Raw genomic sequence first — 17,626 nt, 5'->3', positions numbered from 1 at the left:
TGGACAATACACAGGGAGCACATCAGAAACACACCTAGAAAGTCTACACTTGCACATTCCTTTGTTAACACAAACAAAAATGATCATTCAATATTTATACACACTCATCATGAATGGCAAATGGCCAACATCTGACAATATTAAACATAAATGTTGCCATTAATGTATTGCACCAGAGTTAGGTTACAGCTAATTTACATTCTACAAGAGAATATATATTTCAAATTTGCCACGCTATAAAAAAGCAACACTTCTCCCTTGACTGAACGTCAATGACATTTTAGGCCCTTTTCAGACACTCAAGCTGCACTGAAGATGCAAGGTACATCATAACAGGTGGAGAGAGAAAGATGAATTGCAACTGACTGGCAATGAAAAGTAGGTGGGAATACAGATTGGTTTTTCAAGGGTTTTCGTTGGTTCCCTGTGGTGGTGATCATTGTGTGTCCCCAATTTGTTTTTATATATAATAATAAATACTTTACCTAAACATGTAATTTAAACAAATGTTTCAAAGTCATCCTGATCAGCCAGCATAATTCTCACATGCTTTAAGCTGACATTGTTGTCCTTTTTGATTACATTTACATGCCGCTGTAATATAGCACCTCAATGATTCAAACACACCTCAGCTACCTCAGTATACTATGCCACAAGTAGAATTCAGGTGGACAGAAACACAGGGACGGGCCATCCTCAAACTTTCAAATTCTGGAAAGAGCTTAAAGGTCCTGTGCCTGTATTTTGTTGTTTTTACAGCAGAAGAGTTCAAAGGAGAACTGCATTACTTCTTCTTCTAGGTTATGCTTCTATGAGATATTACAAAGCCCCAGTAAGACTGTACTTCCCTTTGATTCCACACAAAGGCATAGATCATTGTGAATGTAGTATTAATCTACTGATCTGCCAATGCTGAAGGTTAAATGTTTTTCCTAAGTATTTACTGACGACATATCTCACTTGTTTTCCCCACAGTATCCGCTCTTAGACTTAGACTTTATTTATCCCACAGCGGGGAAATTTACAAGTCACAGCAGCAAAGACAGAAAGGTGCAGAAACACACAGCAGACAAGCACTGTGTCAATAAAAACCAGAAGTTTTTAAAAAAAAAGCAATATACATATAATAAATACAGATATAAAAAATATGGGGAACAAAATAAATATATACATGGTAAATATAAATACGTACAGATGTGCAGATTTATGTACAGAGTTATATAGTGCTGTTAAACAGTCTTATAGCAGTAGGAATGAACGACCTGCGGTAGCGCTCCTTCCTTAGTTAAGATTAGGGAAAGGCCATGGTCGAGGTTAAAAATATAACAATTGAACATGACAATGTTTTGACTTTATCAGCATTTACCTGAAGCCATGATCTTTCCCTAACCTTAACCAAAGTGCTTTTGTTGCCTAAACCTAACCACAGACGGGACTCAGGATGCGAACCCTCTAAGTCCTGTGCTTTGTATGCCTCCATCCACTTCTACCACCTCCCTACAACTTCTGTGCGGTACTAGAAGGTAGTACTTTGTTCCTTGGAAAAAACATTTCCACTGAACATAATTCTGACAACAAATAATTGGCAAAATAAATGATAACAATATCAAAAGAGGTTAATTGAGGTTAGTAATGCATGTTGGAAAAAGCGCCAACCACCAACTCTTGCCTTGGAACCATTGCTTGACCTTTCCTTATAATTATCTTCAAAGCACTTTTCAATCCGTCACAAAGAAAGTGCTGAACATTGTCAATACTGCAGCTTAAGTAGAGAGCTTGGCGATTAGTTGAGAGACTTGGATTTAAAGCAGCTTTATAGTAAAAGGACAATGAAAATGAGCAGTGCTCATGATTGCCAGTTCCCACTGAGTCCTACAGGTACACTGACAAAATAAAATATCACTAATTGCACCTTTCACTTAAAAGATTTGAATTTCAGGTGCATCCACTTCCAGTTCTACAGTGCCGTTGCAAATAACAAGCCAAACAACCAAAACAGGTTTGGTGTATTGCAGTAAGACATACTGCTCCCTTTTATTATTGCCATAACCAAGGGAAACACATCTCATTGTGTATTGCTTTTGTTTTAAAGTAGAACAGTACAATTTACCAATGCCTGTTGTGAAACATTAACTGTGAAAACTATAGCTTACTGTAAAATAGCTGACTGTAATTTGTTATCTAAGTGAAAAAAGGGAACAAGGAAGTGTTTACAATGACAGTAAATGCTTTGTTTGTGTTTATCTCTACACTGGTGTTTGAGAACTGGTATAAAAGAATGAGGAAGTCCCCAGGCAACCACAAAAAGGGAACACACAGTCTCACACAGTCTCGCATGGACTCCACCTCAGGATCTTAAAGCAGCACCTGTCGCGGTAAGATTTATTTAGAGTTTTGCTTTGTCAGCTCACTACATCTGCAATGCCATATTAACAACCTGTGAATCATACTGCACAGATAAATCTAATAATCAGAGTTTTTGAAACATATTCAGGTTTCAGGTTTTGCTCTCTATTGATGGATCCCGAATTGCTCCTGAATCAGTCTGTCAGTCCACATGTTGTGGACTATCTCTCCGGGATGTCGACTCAAAGCTGCTCTGTGAACAACCTGAAGTTTATCTGTGAATTTAAGCCTGGGCCTGGTCTACCACAGGCGTGTGGTGATGAGGATTACAATGTCAATATGGATTGCGAGTCAGTGTCAGTCATCCTCCCTCCACAGTGCAGCGTCCACCAGCTGCGACTACGCATCTGTATGCAGGTAGGCAAAACCCCATTGGATGGTCTAATGCTCAAAAGTGTGTTTAAAATGTGTTTTGTTTTTTTGCTCTCAGTTTTATGCATTTTTTTCCCCCATATATACACATTCATAGCTGGCAGCTGAGTACATTCTAGAGCATTTTATAGATAAATACTTTGTTACTTAATATTTACTGAGGCACATATTGGTCATATCAATGCCAGCAGAGTGCCTCTTGGGATGGCAATCTTGGTCGGTCAACCAGTTTGGTGAGCATGTTACCATGCTGACAATAGTGTTTATCTTCTGCACTGCTGTGCTATATGCTATTAACAGATTATGATACAACCTCACAGAGCAGCTAGCGTGACTGGAGAGTGTTGTTTGAATATATAAACAAGCTATAACCATCAACCAATATATTTTCCAATATTTGTCTCGATGCCTTCAGGCACAGGAACAAAATTGCCATCCAGACCCACTTGCAATACTGGACCCAGAGAAATACACGCTGCTATACGCCAGGGGGGAAGACTGGTTTGAGGCCTACGATGACTGTCAGATTATCAGGACTTTAGACATTCCATGGTCATGTGACGTCACAGGGCATCTGTTAGCGCACATAGTGGTACAACCGCTGGTGGCAGTCGATTCAGAGGAGAAAAAGAAACAACAGCAGTGTCTGGCTTACCTGATTGGACACAACCTGGAGAAAGAAGCGTCTGACAGACTTGGTGAGCTCACATTCACTCGCAGGAAACTGGCATCTCCGAGAAGACAAGAGCTAAGGAATCGGGATAACAAGATATATGCCACGGAGCCTTGGATAACATGTGCCCCCATTCCTAATGACTTACAGGAGCAGCTAAAAAGAAAGCTTCCCATCACCCTGCATTACATGAGCAAGATCAGCTTCAGCATACAGGTTGATTTTAGTTCGACGCCAAATGTTCTTCTTAGAGTTTTTAAAAGGGTGATGGCAGACCAGGAGATTGATTACGATACTTCTGATAGTCTGGTATTGAAAGTCTCCGGGAGGGAGGAGTTTTTATCTGGAGATTACCTCCTCAGCGATTTTCTCTGGGTTCGACAGTGCTTGAAAACCAATCAAGACGTCCACCTCTCAGTGGTCCCTGTGTCGCAGCTTGTCGATGAGACTGTCAAGTTTGTGGACTGGCCGCTTATTGATGGTTCCAGTGGCCAGTTCAGCAACCATGATGATCTCCGCCTGGAAGGAAAGGATTTGGACGACATCGTCATGATATCTTTATGGGACTGCAACAGAAGACTCAGAGTCAAATTGCTTGGCTTTGACATCCCAAAACTTTCAATCAAATGCCCTCAGTCTGTTTTTGTAAAAGCCTCAATACTTTATGGTAACAAGGTTCTCTCTTCAGTGTCCTCCCTTCCCAAGGCCTTCACAGATGAAGTACTGTGGAATGAGTGGCTGGACTTTGATGTGCTCCTCAGGGATCTGCCACGTGGAGCAAAGCTGGGTTTCACAATTAATTCTAGTGATGGTGACATCTCTCCAGCAACCAAAGACCCAAAACCCTCAGTAACCAAAGATTCAAAGCTGCCATCGTCTTCAATCAAAATAGCACCAGACCTGCAGAAAGGGAAGGGGAAGGTGCTCTACTTTGTCAATCTTCTCCTCATAGATCACAGGTCAGATCTTGAATATCAGTTACAACTTTGTCATTGATCAGTGTCTTTTCAGAGTTAAAATGTCAAAAAGGGATCATAAAATTAAAGATTAAAGAGCAACTTGTAGTTGAATTTTGTACCGAGTCTTTTCATTTTCATGGAAATTATGCCTTGAAAAGTTAAGTTTAACAAGACATAAGGGAAGACATTCATAAGAAAAAGACTGCGTTTCTACATTTCAAATTGTAGATAGTTATCATTGGACACTCAGCACTTTTTGTCCCTGCAGGTCCATCCTGAGCCAGGGCCCCTACACCCTGCACATGTGGTCCTACCCTGACCTGGAAGAAGAGGCCATCACTTACCAGGCAGACAAGCTGTCCTCTGCTACTAACCCAGACATAGCTGACTCCATGGCTATCAGCTTCCTTCTGGACCGCTACAGCTTCCCTGTAGTTCTACCAAATAGCTTTAGCCCCTCTGAACGCTCCGACAGTCCCACCCAAACCAAATCTACTGCTTCCTCTCATGCAATCTCCTCCTCACCCTCCTCACCTCCTTCCACCTTATCCAGCGCAGATTCCTCCTCTCTGCATGTGCAACCTCTCCAGGACCCATTGACTGACAATGTAAGTCTCAGATCCCCATCTCCAGTGACCAACACCAACAAGGCTTGCCTCAAAAGGTTCCGAGAGGAGAGCATCCGCTATGCCTCAAATCTACCCCATTACCTGCGCACTGTTGACTGGATGAACCGCAGAGTGGTTGAGGATGTCCACTGGCTACTGGGACACTGGGATCCTGGGGAGCTGGATGTTACAGTGGCCCTGGAGCTGTTAAGCATGGACTTTGCTGATGAGACGGTCAGGAGACTAGCTGTCCAGAGACTGGAGAGCCTGTCCAATGATGATGTATTGAAGTATTTGCTGCAGCTGGTGCAGGTATGAGTTTGACATGGCAAAAAAAAACACATACAAAGTGTAAGTGAATGAGCTAATTAGCTCATTAAGGGGACTGCATATTGTTTCGAAACCCCAATAGTCCAAAAAATGTCCCATTGGACCGAAAGCCCATTTGTCCAACAGCTCATTATCCCGAAAACAAACACCCATTGCTCCAAAGGCACGTTGCTCTGAAAATACACACTCTCCCTGCAGTAGTTAGGTCAGTGACTGCTGGCCCTCCTTGTAAAAGGAGTCTTTCATATGCACTTGATGGCTACATACATGATATCGTGCTAAAAGACTGAAACTAAAGGAAAAATGTAAGGTCAGACTGTTGTTTCTGTCAAACATAACCCTTTTCGGCTGTAAATACCTGCTCATATTTTTAAACATGTTTTTAATTATTGATTTCCATTTAAGAGAAAACTCTTAAAAACTCAGGATAAGGAATACCCGATGTATAACATTAGTGCAGATAAACACACTGTATTCTTTACATTTTAGGGTTTTTTCTGGTTTTGGAAAAGGGTGGGATTTTTCAACTAAAATATAGTTGTTTAAAAATGTAGTTTTAAGCCCTCTATTATTTCTGTTCATATTCATTAAAGAGTACATTTTACAAAATAAATCTGCATTTAATCAATTAAGTACCACTAAATGATTGAAACCTGGTGCCTGGTATGATTGGAGTCCTGGGTCTCTGGGAAATATTAATATGCCATATATACACACACTACTGTATGCTTTGCACTTGTGTACATTCATCCACATTCAGAGACTGCAGATTGGCGACATTACTACATTACAGTTTTTCTCTATCCTGTTTGTTCATATAGACCCTCAAAGTGGAACCTTACCATGACAGCTTCCTCGCTCTGTACCTCATCCAAAGAGCCCTGCGGGTGAGTTATACAGCGTACACAACAATATCATTCTTTAGGATTAGTATATAAGGATGTTGGTACATCCTTTTGCCATTTTTGTTGCCATTTTCCCTCATTTAAAGAATATTCTTAATAATTAAATCACTGTGGGTTTGATATTTTTTGGTAGAGGGCTTTATTAACTTATACAGCAATAATAATTTAATGCACTGTGTTTTCTTGTAGTTGCAACTTCATCCAAACCAGAAAGACATTTACATTAGTTATATAAGGATTAGGCATGTTTCTGAATAACTCATTTAAAACATTCAGTTGTTGGTTTAAGCACACAATTTTATAGATGTTTGCACGCGCAAGCTTCTAGTCTGTTCTTACAAAATACAGGACCTCACTGATCCTGTACTTGCACCACAGCCATGCTTACATTATTACCATGGTCTCAGCAGACAGAGGAACAGGTGTGATTTTATGTCAAAAATCCATGTTAGAATGGATACTATGGACGTCTCTGCAACAGAGAAACTCTCATTTTAAGAATGACTTTTTTTTCCCTGCACTTCTTCTCTCATGTAAAATTAAGTTGTAAAATCTCACTGCAGTAAAATGTGGACTGCAGCTGCAGTACATCCGTATCTGTATCTTGCTCTCTGTCCTCCTTTACTGCAGAGCAAGAGAATCGGCCACTTCTTCTTCTGGTATGTCCGCAGTGAGGTGGCAGGGTGTCCTTACTTCCGCCAGCGCATGGCTGTGATTCTGGAGGCCTACCTGCTGGGCTGTGGTCAAGCCATGCTTGACAGCTTCACCAAGCAGGTCCAGGCTGTGGAGGCCCTACAGGATGTTGCTATAATGATTAAAAACCTCTTCAAGAATGACCTTCCTCCTACAGGTGGGACATATCTAAGAAAGACGTTCTTATGGATTAGTATACTTTCGTGATACATTTACAGAATGATAGAATAAAGCCAAAATGAGTATGTCTATTTTTTTTTTAGGCTTGGTAAGAGTCAACAGCCATGCTGGCGGCTCTGTGAGACGGTACTTTGAGCTGACATCAGCATGCAAGAGTGCTCACAATGACAATGCTAACATGCTGATGCTACGCAGTAATGTTTACTATGTTCACCATTTTAGTTATGTGTCTTTGCATGCTAACATTTGCTAATTAGTGCTGAAAGAATTGGATAAATAGAAATTTATCAACAAAGTCATTTGGATTTATCCTCTGGACAACATGGAAATTTGTACCAAATTTCATGGCATTTCATCCAATAGTTGTAAAGACATTTTACTAAAAGCCAGATATGTCAACTTGCTGGTGGCGTTAGAGGAAAAGTCAGAGAATCACCAAAGTCAGTAGGATGCATCATCTGGGGACCATGAATGTCTGAACAAAGTTTCACGGCAATCCATCAATCATTCAATCTTTTTTTTCAAGCACTTGGTATAAGTGTGCATGTAAATGTTAATGAGCTGTGGGAAAGCAGCAACTCCCCAGAAAGACCTGCAACAGCTTCAGCGCAGAAATAGTTTGTTATTAAAAAAACGTCCGACGCCCACTCTTGTAGCCATCAGTGATTGGGCGATTAGCACCAGGTGTTGAGCTCCCCTTAACATGCACAAAGAAATCCAGTCCACAGGGAGTTATGCAAATGTGGGTGGCTGGGTATCTTGTATGTATATTAAATGGTGCTGCACACCTGCTGCTGATATCATGCTGAAAGGCATTAAGCCTGTTTCTCTTTAATAAAAGAGTACTTTTGCACATAAGTTGCTGAGTTAATTTTTTCCCCCTTTTTATGGGCTTCTGCATATATATATTATTTGGTTGTTTTTTTGTGCCAGGTACCCCTATCCTGGCAGAAGCCACTTGATGCATCACTAAACTAATCTTCCTAATTGTGTCTTTGTGTTTTAGCTCCCCTCAGGCTTCAAGAGCTTCTTAGAAACTGTAATCTGCCAGGTGAATTCCTGCTGCCCTTTGACCCCCGCATCAAAGTTGGACAGATCCTGGTAAGCCATGATAACGCCATGTCTGTGCGTGTGTTGAATAAAAATCATTTAGATTATATTTCTTTGTCCAGCATGTTTAGTCTTCTGTGCAGGTATGCACTTTTGTCCTTCATTTTCTAGCAGCATTTAACAGTGATTGATACTGGACTACCTAATCTAATTGTGACTAAATTATTCCCAGTCTGTTTGTGTGCAGCCTCATGTGCTCAGATTAACAGATGGATGTTAGAGGAAAGCCACTAAATACATTTATTTGCCAATCAGACACTGCAGTTTTAAGGGTTTTATTAAAACCCACTCCCTGTGAACTGTCAGCTCAACCTTCCATAAACATGACTGATTCAAATGTAATAAACTGCAACTGCGCACCTGCAGCTCATTGTTATCAATTAAGGTTCCAAATCACATCCAGATGCAGCAGCAGCTTTTGCAGTATTCACTCCCTTCTGTTGTGCTGACCAGCTGTGAGTGAACGCAGCTTAAGAGGTCGCGAGGGATGTTATCCATTATGTTTTTTCTCTCTTATTTCTTGCCTGGCTTACCTTCGACTGTTTGGGGACATAGTGGAGACTGAAAATTGTATTTTACTATTACAGTTTTAGGCGCTGGAAAGCTTAGGGGGAGCAGCTGTGGGGCGTAGTAGAGGTGGCAGCTTTTTTACCGTTCACCTCGTGATTGTTGCAATCAATGGACTGTATTTCAGTTCATGGCAATCCATCTTATGGTTATTGAGATATTTTCAGACCGACTGACCAGCCAACATTGCCATTTCTAGAGACGCACAACTAAAAACAAGATAAAAATCAACAGTGAAAAATATTGTTAGGCTCTTCATAGCTTATGGAGGGGGACGGCGTGTGTGTATGTACAGTATGTGCCTCATGATGAAAAACCCGTTTTAACATTGAAATAAACACTGTTTGTCCCGTCAAAGGAAAATGATTCAACATCTGTTGCTTCAGTAAAAATCCAATCATAGGCAGACATAGTGATAGAAAGCATTTTTATATCAGAAAGTGTCAGTTTCACTCTCTCTGCTTCATATAACACAATGGTGATTCAAGCTTTTACACTTAATGAAAGTTTTACATTTGCAGTATTTTATTGTCAGACAAACTGTAAAGGAAAACATGTTTGAGTACAAAACATGTAAACTATTTCTCTCTAAAGACTCACAACACTGTTAAATGAATTATTTCCTCTTGTTTGTACGTTTCATGCCCGAAGTAGTGAGCAAAAATAAGCAAAAAAAAGTTAAACATTGGAAAAAACAACAGTCATTATTTATTAAGAGTTATACTCTTTAATCTGCTTCATCTGGATTTAAATGTTGCTAAACTCTGATCGGTCCACGGAAATATGGGACATCACCTTTTCCCAATGGAGCCCTACCCATTTCAAACCAGTGAGAGGAGCACATAGAGAAACACATATACAGAAATCTCTTACGTGAAATAGCAAAAACTGGCAGAAAATGTTCATGTGAGACCTCATCACTGATGGTAAGAAGGTGATACTTTTAGGACCTTTTAAAATTCAATAACACAAACCAATCAGTTCTCCTCGTATCCCTCTCGTCCAGCTGGACAAATGCAAGGTGATGGCCTCAAAGAAGAAGCCACTGTGGCTGGAGTTCTCTCCCATGCCGTCGCCCGTCTCTGCTACACCTGTCGGCATAATCTTCAAACAGGGGGACGACCTCAGGCAGGACATGCTGATCATTCAGGTCAAGGCCATTTTATTTACATTCTTTTTGCCTTAATTACTCATCTTAATGACAAAAGAAGGTTGGTGTTTCATGTATTTTATCATAAAGTGACACCTGAGTCTATGTATCTTCCTGTTCAGACCCTGGTGGTGATGGACTCTATCTGGCAGGAGAAATCTCTGGATCTTAACCTTGTTCCATATGGCTGCATCTCCACAGGACACAACATAGGTACTAGCACCATAGTTTTTCAGGCAACCTCCTTCTAGGAAATTATAGCTGGCATAACGCTGAGAAAACAGCGCTGAAAATGTCCTTGTTAAAATGGATTAAAAACAAAACACGGGACCGGGAAGAAACTTTAGCAACTGACAAGGGTTCTTATAGACCTAATATAGATGTTATATGGAATTCATCTGCTTTCATCCAATTTTGAATGTCAAAAAAGCATGACAACAAAGCACTGAAGGGCTGTATGTTTTCAGGCCTGAGCCAATGCAACAATGTAAGCAAGTACCATCATTATATAATAATAATGCCATTATTGCAAGGCTAAATATTGATTTACCAGAAGATAAAGTAGGAAATTGAAATAATACGTTTTCAGGTATACTCAGTTTATGTTGTTTGACACACTGTCCTTCAAGGTGACATTTGATGTGACTGCATCATGCAGTCTGGCCCTTACATTATGGACTTGCCTTTGGTATTCCTTGTCATTATCCAATTTAATCTGTAGGCCAACAGATATCATATTTTTTTTGGTACAATTCAGGCACTGGTTGGAACAAAGTTACAAGATAAAGAGGAGTTAAATGGGCAACAATAAGTATGCAAGAATGTCAAATCACTCTGGTGCTTCACAAGTTAAGTTCTTTTAACATGAATAATTTCTCATCATGAATCCAAAAACTCTCCTCAACAGGTATGATTGAGATTGTGAGGAATGCAGTGACCATCGCTGCCGTCCAGAAGAGCCATGGAGGAACGACTGCAGCCTTCAGAAACGATGCTCTGTTTGAGTGGCTCAAGTCCAAATGTCCACTCCAGGAAATTGTAAGTTATATGGAAAACACGGACAAGATTCAAGTTTTAATTTTTTTTAAAATTGGAGCCAAATTAACCAAATGAAAAAGCATGCTCCGTGTTGTTTAAATGACACACTGGGTCACGCTGGTCAGTGTAGAAGAGGTGCTGATGCCTTCAAACACTGAAAAAACGTAATTTCTCTTTTTGACTGCTCATACAGCGACGCTTTTTCTTTTCATTGGACATATCTTGCCACTAAATGTTTTCAACATACTTTAATTTTTACCTACCAATGACAAACATTAGACAGCTTGTCTGAAAAAAGAGTGTAGTGTTTATTCCTTTATTAATTCATTCATTATATAAGATAGTATTCATAATTGTAGTGTAGGTATCAGATGCATTAGAACAGGTCATGCTCTGCAACATAATGATCTACCAATTATTGAACTGTTGTGATCTCATTTGACGACAGCACTACAAGACTGTGGAGAGATTTGTGAAGTCCTGTGCTGGTTACTGTGTGGCCACCTATGTACTGGGTATAGGAGATCGACACAATGACAACATCATGATCACAGACCAAGGCATGCACTCCAAGTTCTTGCTCACATTAGCTGAGTAAACCTGTCTGCATTTCTACAAACGTGAACAATCCGTTTAGTTTAAGACAGTTTAAGATTGAATTATGAAACCAGATGAGTTGATGAACAGAACTTAAATGCTTTTGTATTTCCCGGGCCTCTCAGGGAACCTGTTTCACATCGACTTTGGTCACATCCTGGGGAACAGGAAGCACTTCCTTGGCGTGAGCAGGGAGCGTGTACCATTCGTTCTCACGCCTGACTTCCTGTATGTCATGGGCAGGGTCAAAGGGCGCAACAGCCTCTACTTTCAGAAGTTCAGGGTGAGAAGACCTGATTATGTGTGTGGAGGTGTGATTATGTGTTTGCTTGTGTCTGACTGGTGATTATACTGATACTTTAATTCAAAGGATAAGGCTGGATTTGTTATATATTTTTCTAGACTAAAACCATTAAACCAACAGTGCGTTAGTATGTCTGTCAATACTTTCCCACTTTCCTACCCTGTCTGTGCACAGGGGTACTCCATGGCCCAATGATATAACTGTTGGGTGTGGTTACAGGTGCAACAGAGCACATTTCTGACCACATGATTCTGGGTGCAGTCAGAGGTGAAACAGGCTTGAAACTTTCAACCAGAGAGTGCAGCAAAACCCTGCTTTTCAGCCTGGTGTGAAGTTACTCTGTAACTGTTTTGAAATGTCAGTGAATACAACAGAATAAGTCCTATGCTTAGATGATGAAGTCTTGTTTTCCTTTGGCATCAGCTGATGAAGGCCATGCGTTTCTCTGTTTTGATTATTATATTAGATTTTTAGATTTATTTTGCATTTATTAAATGAGTGCATCATTTCTTTGACAAAATTATTTTAGGGTCATCTTGGGTAAATGTACTGTAGATATTTTGTCCTAATTTCTTTATGTTTTGTCCTTGTCCTCCTTTCCTTCTCTTGTCTTTCCCACCTGCCCATATCAGGACACTTGCACCCAAGCGTACCTCTCCCTGCGCTCGCACTCTCGTCTGTTGGTCACTCTTTTCTCCCTCATGCTGCTGACGGGTATCCCGGAGCTGAGCACTGCAGAGGACATGCACTACCTGCGGGTGGCGCTTCAGGAGGAACAGGGTGAGGCAGAGGCCAAGGAGCATTTCCTCCAGCAAATCTCTGAGTGTGAGCAGCTGGGCTGGACCGTGCAGGCCAACTGGTGGATCCACATGGTGGCAGGCATCAAGTAGATTGTTTTTTAATTTTAAATTATACTGCTTCAGGACTGAAGGTGGGGATTTTTTTTTTTTTATTGTTTATTTTCATGTATTTTATTGATGTTTTATCTAGCGGCCCTCTCCTCAGTTGGGAGCCACAGGCATTTAGCGGCAAAGAAGCTCCTCCACCTTTCTAAACAGGAAGGGCTAAAATACTTCAAGCATGATGGGCCAGCCACAGGCAAGAATAGAAAAGAAATAAAGAAATCAATGAACGCTAACAGTCAGCTGAATGGGCTAATAGGCTTGATATATGAGAATTATCAAGGCTGCTGCTTTAGGCTGTAATGAGGCTGCAGTGGTTTCCATGGTCACACATCATGAAACTACTTGAGCAATTGAGACTTGAGCACTCTATGTTTTTTTTTTTCATATGTTACAATGTATAACCCTATATTGTTTTTACATAAAACGTCACCCTTCACCCCTGTCCTCAGTTCTCAGATCCCCAGCTCCACCCTCTCATGCAAATATGGTCACTTCTGGGTCCAAAAAAAACAAGATGGCGACGGCAAAACTGCCAAACTCGGTGACGTCACGGTGGCTACGTCCACTTCTTATATAGTCTCCGTCTTAGAGAATACAAATTATAGCATAATGCCTGTTACAAATTGGAGGTGTGACCTTTGAAAGGCCGGGAGGGTCTGAAGGTCATGAAAAGATGCTGTTGAGTTGCATTGTTGCAAATTTAGGATCCAGTGTTCCATTCTAGGGACTAAAAGTCAGGATATCTCAACCTCTGCCGCTTTGATTATTTTTTATTCTGTATCTCACTAGTGCTCCAAATATAGAAGTGCAACACTACATCACAGGAGTACCATTGTAATTTTTTTTGCACAGCATGCAAGACACCGAGTAAATGGTGGCGTGAAAGAGTCTGACTTCACTTGTGTTCATATCCTCAAAAGTTGTCCTATTTTTTGCATTGAATAAAATCTACGCGTCGTGATGTGTCATCTTTAACATTTTCTTGTCTTGCAACATGAGACCTCGTGGTCCTTGAATAATTCCCATTGTGATGCAATTAAGGCCACGGGCTGGGGGGTTAAACATACATGCTGTGTACATACATGCAGGCATTGTATTGGAGCAGAAAGAGGACGGTGTATGGGGAGAAATGTAGGGAGAGGAGGGGTCAGGGGTTTTAGGGTGAGTATAGGGGGGTATAAGGGAGGGGTAGGGATGGGCTTCAGGGCAGAGGAAGGGGGTACAGGAGACAGCGCCCAACACTGTCTGAGACTGCCAGACAGACAGCATCACTGCCACATGGCCCAGGACCACACGGATTGCTTTGCTTACTGTCATTTATTTTTTATCATTTTCATCTTTGCACTGTCTGTCTCCCCGCTTCTCTGCTCTCGTTGTATCTGTGCCCTAGTTTTGTTTTTCATTGCCTAATTTCTCTTGCTGGTTTATTTATCCTTCTCTTGACAAAACCACCATAATTATTTTATTTTTTACAAACTCTTTAATTTTCTACATCCTTTTGTTTCACCCTCTCTTCGTCTGTGCCCTTTACCTTGTCTTGCATTTTGTTTAGTTGATAAGACCTGAGGACAACACCGGACATGAAATTTCCTTGATTCTCTACAGCTTGCTGCACATGGTAAGTCCATGCTGTCTCTGATAAGTAATTATCAGACCCATTTGTGTGTTTTCTTTGTATCAGGTCAAATAAACCAGGAGCTATCCCATTAGACCCCTATAGACAGTCTACAGATATTCTAGCAAATCGGTGAGGCTGTATAGAGTGCTGCAGGGATGATGTATTTTTGTAGGCCAGCATAGAAGTTAGCATTGCCCTGGTTCCCTCAACAAAAAGCCATTGGGGATTTTCCCATAGGATTTTGGATTTTTGCAGAAAATGGGGCAAACAAAAGTTTATGATACTTACACGTTTTGTTCAGCAAGATAATCTTCACAAACGAACACCACTTTTATGGCTTTTGAAGCGTAAATGGAATTACCAGAAGTAAAGAGCTAATGTTAGGCTATAAAGGAACTACACCATGGTCGCATTTTTTCAACATCACCACAACTAAGCTTCCACCTTTTAAGATAATATAGATAGATATAGATACATAGATAGATAAATATATAGAGTATATACACAACAAGGTAGTAAAGGCAGAGTAGTGAGTAGATGACTTTCCATGTTTGGCATGAAGACATTAATGTCTGCAACAACCACCGTCTCATTTAGCCACTTGTTAGCAACCGCCTTTTTTAAGACATGGAAAACCTTCAAAATTCAAGAGTGGGGTGTTGACTGACGTATTTTATGTCGCAGAACAAAACGTTTTTTAAGCTTGTGCTAACCACAGACCTTATTACTAAACAAAAACCCATTCAAAAAACTCATTGACTTTGAGACAAGGGAACCGGAAGTGAAAAATGCGGATAAATGCCCTTTTTTTGGGACTCAATCCTGCACAGTGGTGCTTTTTTGGCCCTGTCATTTAGGGAAAGTAAAAGTTAGGGATAAAAGGATTATATAGAGACATTAAGGAAACTAGAAAATCACGGTTTGATCTTGATGACAAAAATAATGTTGTAGATTGTAGTCAACAACTTCAATTTGATAACGTGAAACTCAAGCACTTCTCCTGTCTTGTTTGGATTGCTCCTGCTACCTATGCAACACCATAGTCCTTAAATGTTAAAATATGTGGTCTTTGGACACAATTTTCAGATTTCCGACTGATATCTTCATTTAAGTACACTTTTAAAAGTGAAAATAATTCAGTTTATGTGTCTCAGTTTTTATCTTTATCTCCAAAATGTACCCTTTCTAATTTCTGTCGTTTGGCGTGTCCATGTCTCTATGTCACTGTCATACTGAAAGTGCTTGGAGCTGCAGTGGCCCACAGCTAACCAGTCATGACACTGCATGGCGTCACACGTCCCCCAAATATTGTCGTCTCTCTTTGACTCTTTGTTGCAATCCCCCAACAATTGAACTCTCGAGGCGGGCCATGGATGGGGAGAGGACAGGAAAGAGAAGAGCGTGTGTGCAATACACTTGCAGTTCAACAAGTGGACAGAAGGAATGCTGTCTCAAAGTATGAAGCATATGCCAATGGCAACCCTGAGAAATAGATGGATAAAAGAGGGACTAATGCCCCCTGCTTGTTCTGTAACTACATCGTACAAGTTCAGTTTTTGTTACGTGATTTAAGTCTGGAAAACACTGTGTGAGAATCAGTTGGGTCTAGTATTGCAATCAGCAAAGTACTGGCTTTCCAGCAGACTTCATTTTATCAGAAAGCAACACAAACATTAGCAAATGCAAAACTATAGCGTTTGCAATTTTCAGAATTTCAATGCAATAGCAAGGTACACACTGTGCTGTTTTCATCGACGGTTTCCATTTATTTATTGTGAATTGCCATCCCAGTATCACGCCAACGCAGCCTTTGCAGAATAACAAATGCAGAATTAAATAAATGAAAAAATTAAATGACATGTCCTATTCAGAAACAGACTTTGTTTCAGTAACAACTGCTTTGTTTGTCCAGCTTGAAAATTGGAAGCAAAGACTCAGCACTTTGTCCTGTCAGGTGTTGGTCGGGTTCATGTACAGTACATGTCTGAGGAAAGGAGGGAGCTGTCAATAAACCATTAAACAGCTATAATGATCCACTGCCCTGTCACTTAACAATGACCAATGCAAACAGAAGCTAATCATTCTTCTGGGCTGCGGTGAACACTGCTCCCTCACAGTGTCACTGATTTCCTTTGGTGTTCAGAGTGGAATAGACTTTTCTAGCACCATTTGAAATCGGTTGTGCTGGAAGGGGTTGCCAACAACGCTCCGTGACCACCCAAACTCCCTCAAGGAGGACAAATAAGGGAAAAGACAGGACTTTTAAGTGACCATCAGATGATTCCTCAGGCACAAAACCCAAAGAGTGCAAAGTTATGCTTTGTATCCAAGTTGTCAATTTGTAATAGGAACAAACACACACAAGATCAGTCCCATGCAGCAAGATTGTTCCACTCTACACAGTAAAAATAAAATCCAGACATTAAACATTATGGAATTTCATGGTGTCACAAAACTCTCTCTCTATATATATACCTATATATCTATATCTCTATACCAGTAAGAATTATAACAGAGTATGTTGTCCCACCCTATCAGGTGCAAGAAATCTAACAGGCGAGTGAGGGAGATGTCAATCAAGTGTAGTTGCCCACACAGTCCATATTAGAGGCCTAATCAGGCACGATTAGTGAAAACACCTGTGGAGATGGACAGTGGGTATATAGAGACTACTGTAGCAGGAAAACTAATGGCTAACATGCTATGCCAGCCAGGAACACGCTAACGAGAGCCAATCTTTCAAACAATCTTTCATTTTTATTGTGAATTCCAGCACCGATTCCCTGCCCTCTCTCGCCTTCTGCTTCCTCCTGGGTCTGCTGGCGCGACGCAGGAAGAAAACGCCACATCTCTCGCAAATGGGAATAATTACAGGACCAGTCGGCGTCTTCTACAAATGACTGCTGGTGTTTCCGGTGGGGGGGCATATTAAGTAGCAGAGAGAATCCTCCTGCATTTTCAGAGAGTGTTTCTGCTGTCGTGTCCCACCAGCCTCGCCACTCTGGGTCACTCTCATACTGTGTGCACACATTTTAATGCACTCTTTGTTACGTCTCGTTCTCTTTGTTCGTCTTGTCTTTTTTTATTTTTTTTTATTGTTTAGTAAGTGTCATTTGAAATAGTGCTCACTTTGTAAAAGTAAAGCAACAGAGCATTTCTTTATGCTTCCGTGCTATTAGTCTTTAGAAATAAAGCTTGTTCTGAATAATTT

At 40.7% G+C, this 17,626-nt stretch overlaps 1 protein-coding gene and 1 long non-coding RNA gene across 2 annotated transcripts; both read left to right on the top strand.

The window, feature by feature from the left end:
• The first annotated feature begins 2,332 nt into the window (after positions 1-2,332).
• On the top strand, positions 2,333-13,765 carry LOC139288622 (phosphatidylinositol 4,5-bisphosphate 3-kinase catalytic subunit gamma isoform). The gene is made up of 13 exons (XM_070909957.1): positions 2,333-2,375; positions 2,495-2,763; positions 3,194-4,410; positions 4,679-5,330; positions 6,170-6,235; positions 6,884-7,103; positions 8,133-8,227; positions 9,810-9,953; positions 10,076-10,166; positions 10,861-10,991; positions 11,440-11,551; positions 11,714-11,871; positions 12,525-13,765. Exons 2-13 carry the CDS (start codon positions 2,518-2,520, stop codon positions 12,780-12,782), a joined length of 3,390 nt encoding a protein of 1,129 aa, XP_070766058.1. The 5' UTR covers positions 2,333-2,375; positions 2,495-2,517; the 3' UTR covers positions 12,783-13,765.
• A 519-nt stretch (positions 13,766-14,284) lies between these two features.
• LOC139289589 (uncharacterized) lies at positions 14,285-17,626 on the top strand. The gene is made up of 2 exons (XR_011597462.1): positions 14,285-14,415; positions 17,189-17,626. It is a non-coding gene; the product is annotated as an uncharacterized lncRNA (long non-coding RNA).

Source organism: Enoplosus armatus, chromosome 8 (genome assembly GCF_043641665.1).
Source record: "Enoplosus armatus isolate fEnoArm2 chromosome 8, fEnoArm2.hap1, whole genome shotgun sequence".
NCBI lineage: Eukaryota > Metazoa > Chordata > Actinopteri > Centrarchiformes > Enoplosidae > Enoplosus > Enoplosus armatus.
The sequence above is the reverse complement of the archived record's forward strand: the minus strand, read 5'-3'. Positions and strand labels throughout refer to the sequence as shown.

What these genes read in the sequence shown, in the direction of transcription:
- LOC139288622 (XM_070909957.1), top strand. Translation starts at nt 2,518, where the DNA reads ATGGATCCCGAATTGCTCCTGAATCAGTCTGTCAGTCCACATGTTGTG. An exon ending in CTCCACAGGACACAACATAG is followed by an intron (nt 10,167 to 10,860) that starts GTACTAGCACCA and finishes TCTCCTCAACAG; the next exon opens with GTATGATTGAGATTGTGAGG. An exon ending in CATCATGATCACAGACCAAG is followed by an intron (nt 11,552 to 11,713) that starts GCATGCACTCCA and finishes CGGGCCTCTCAG; the next exon opens with GGAACCTGTTTCACATCGAC.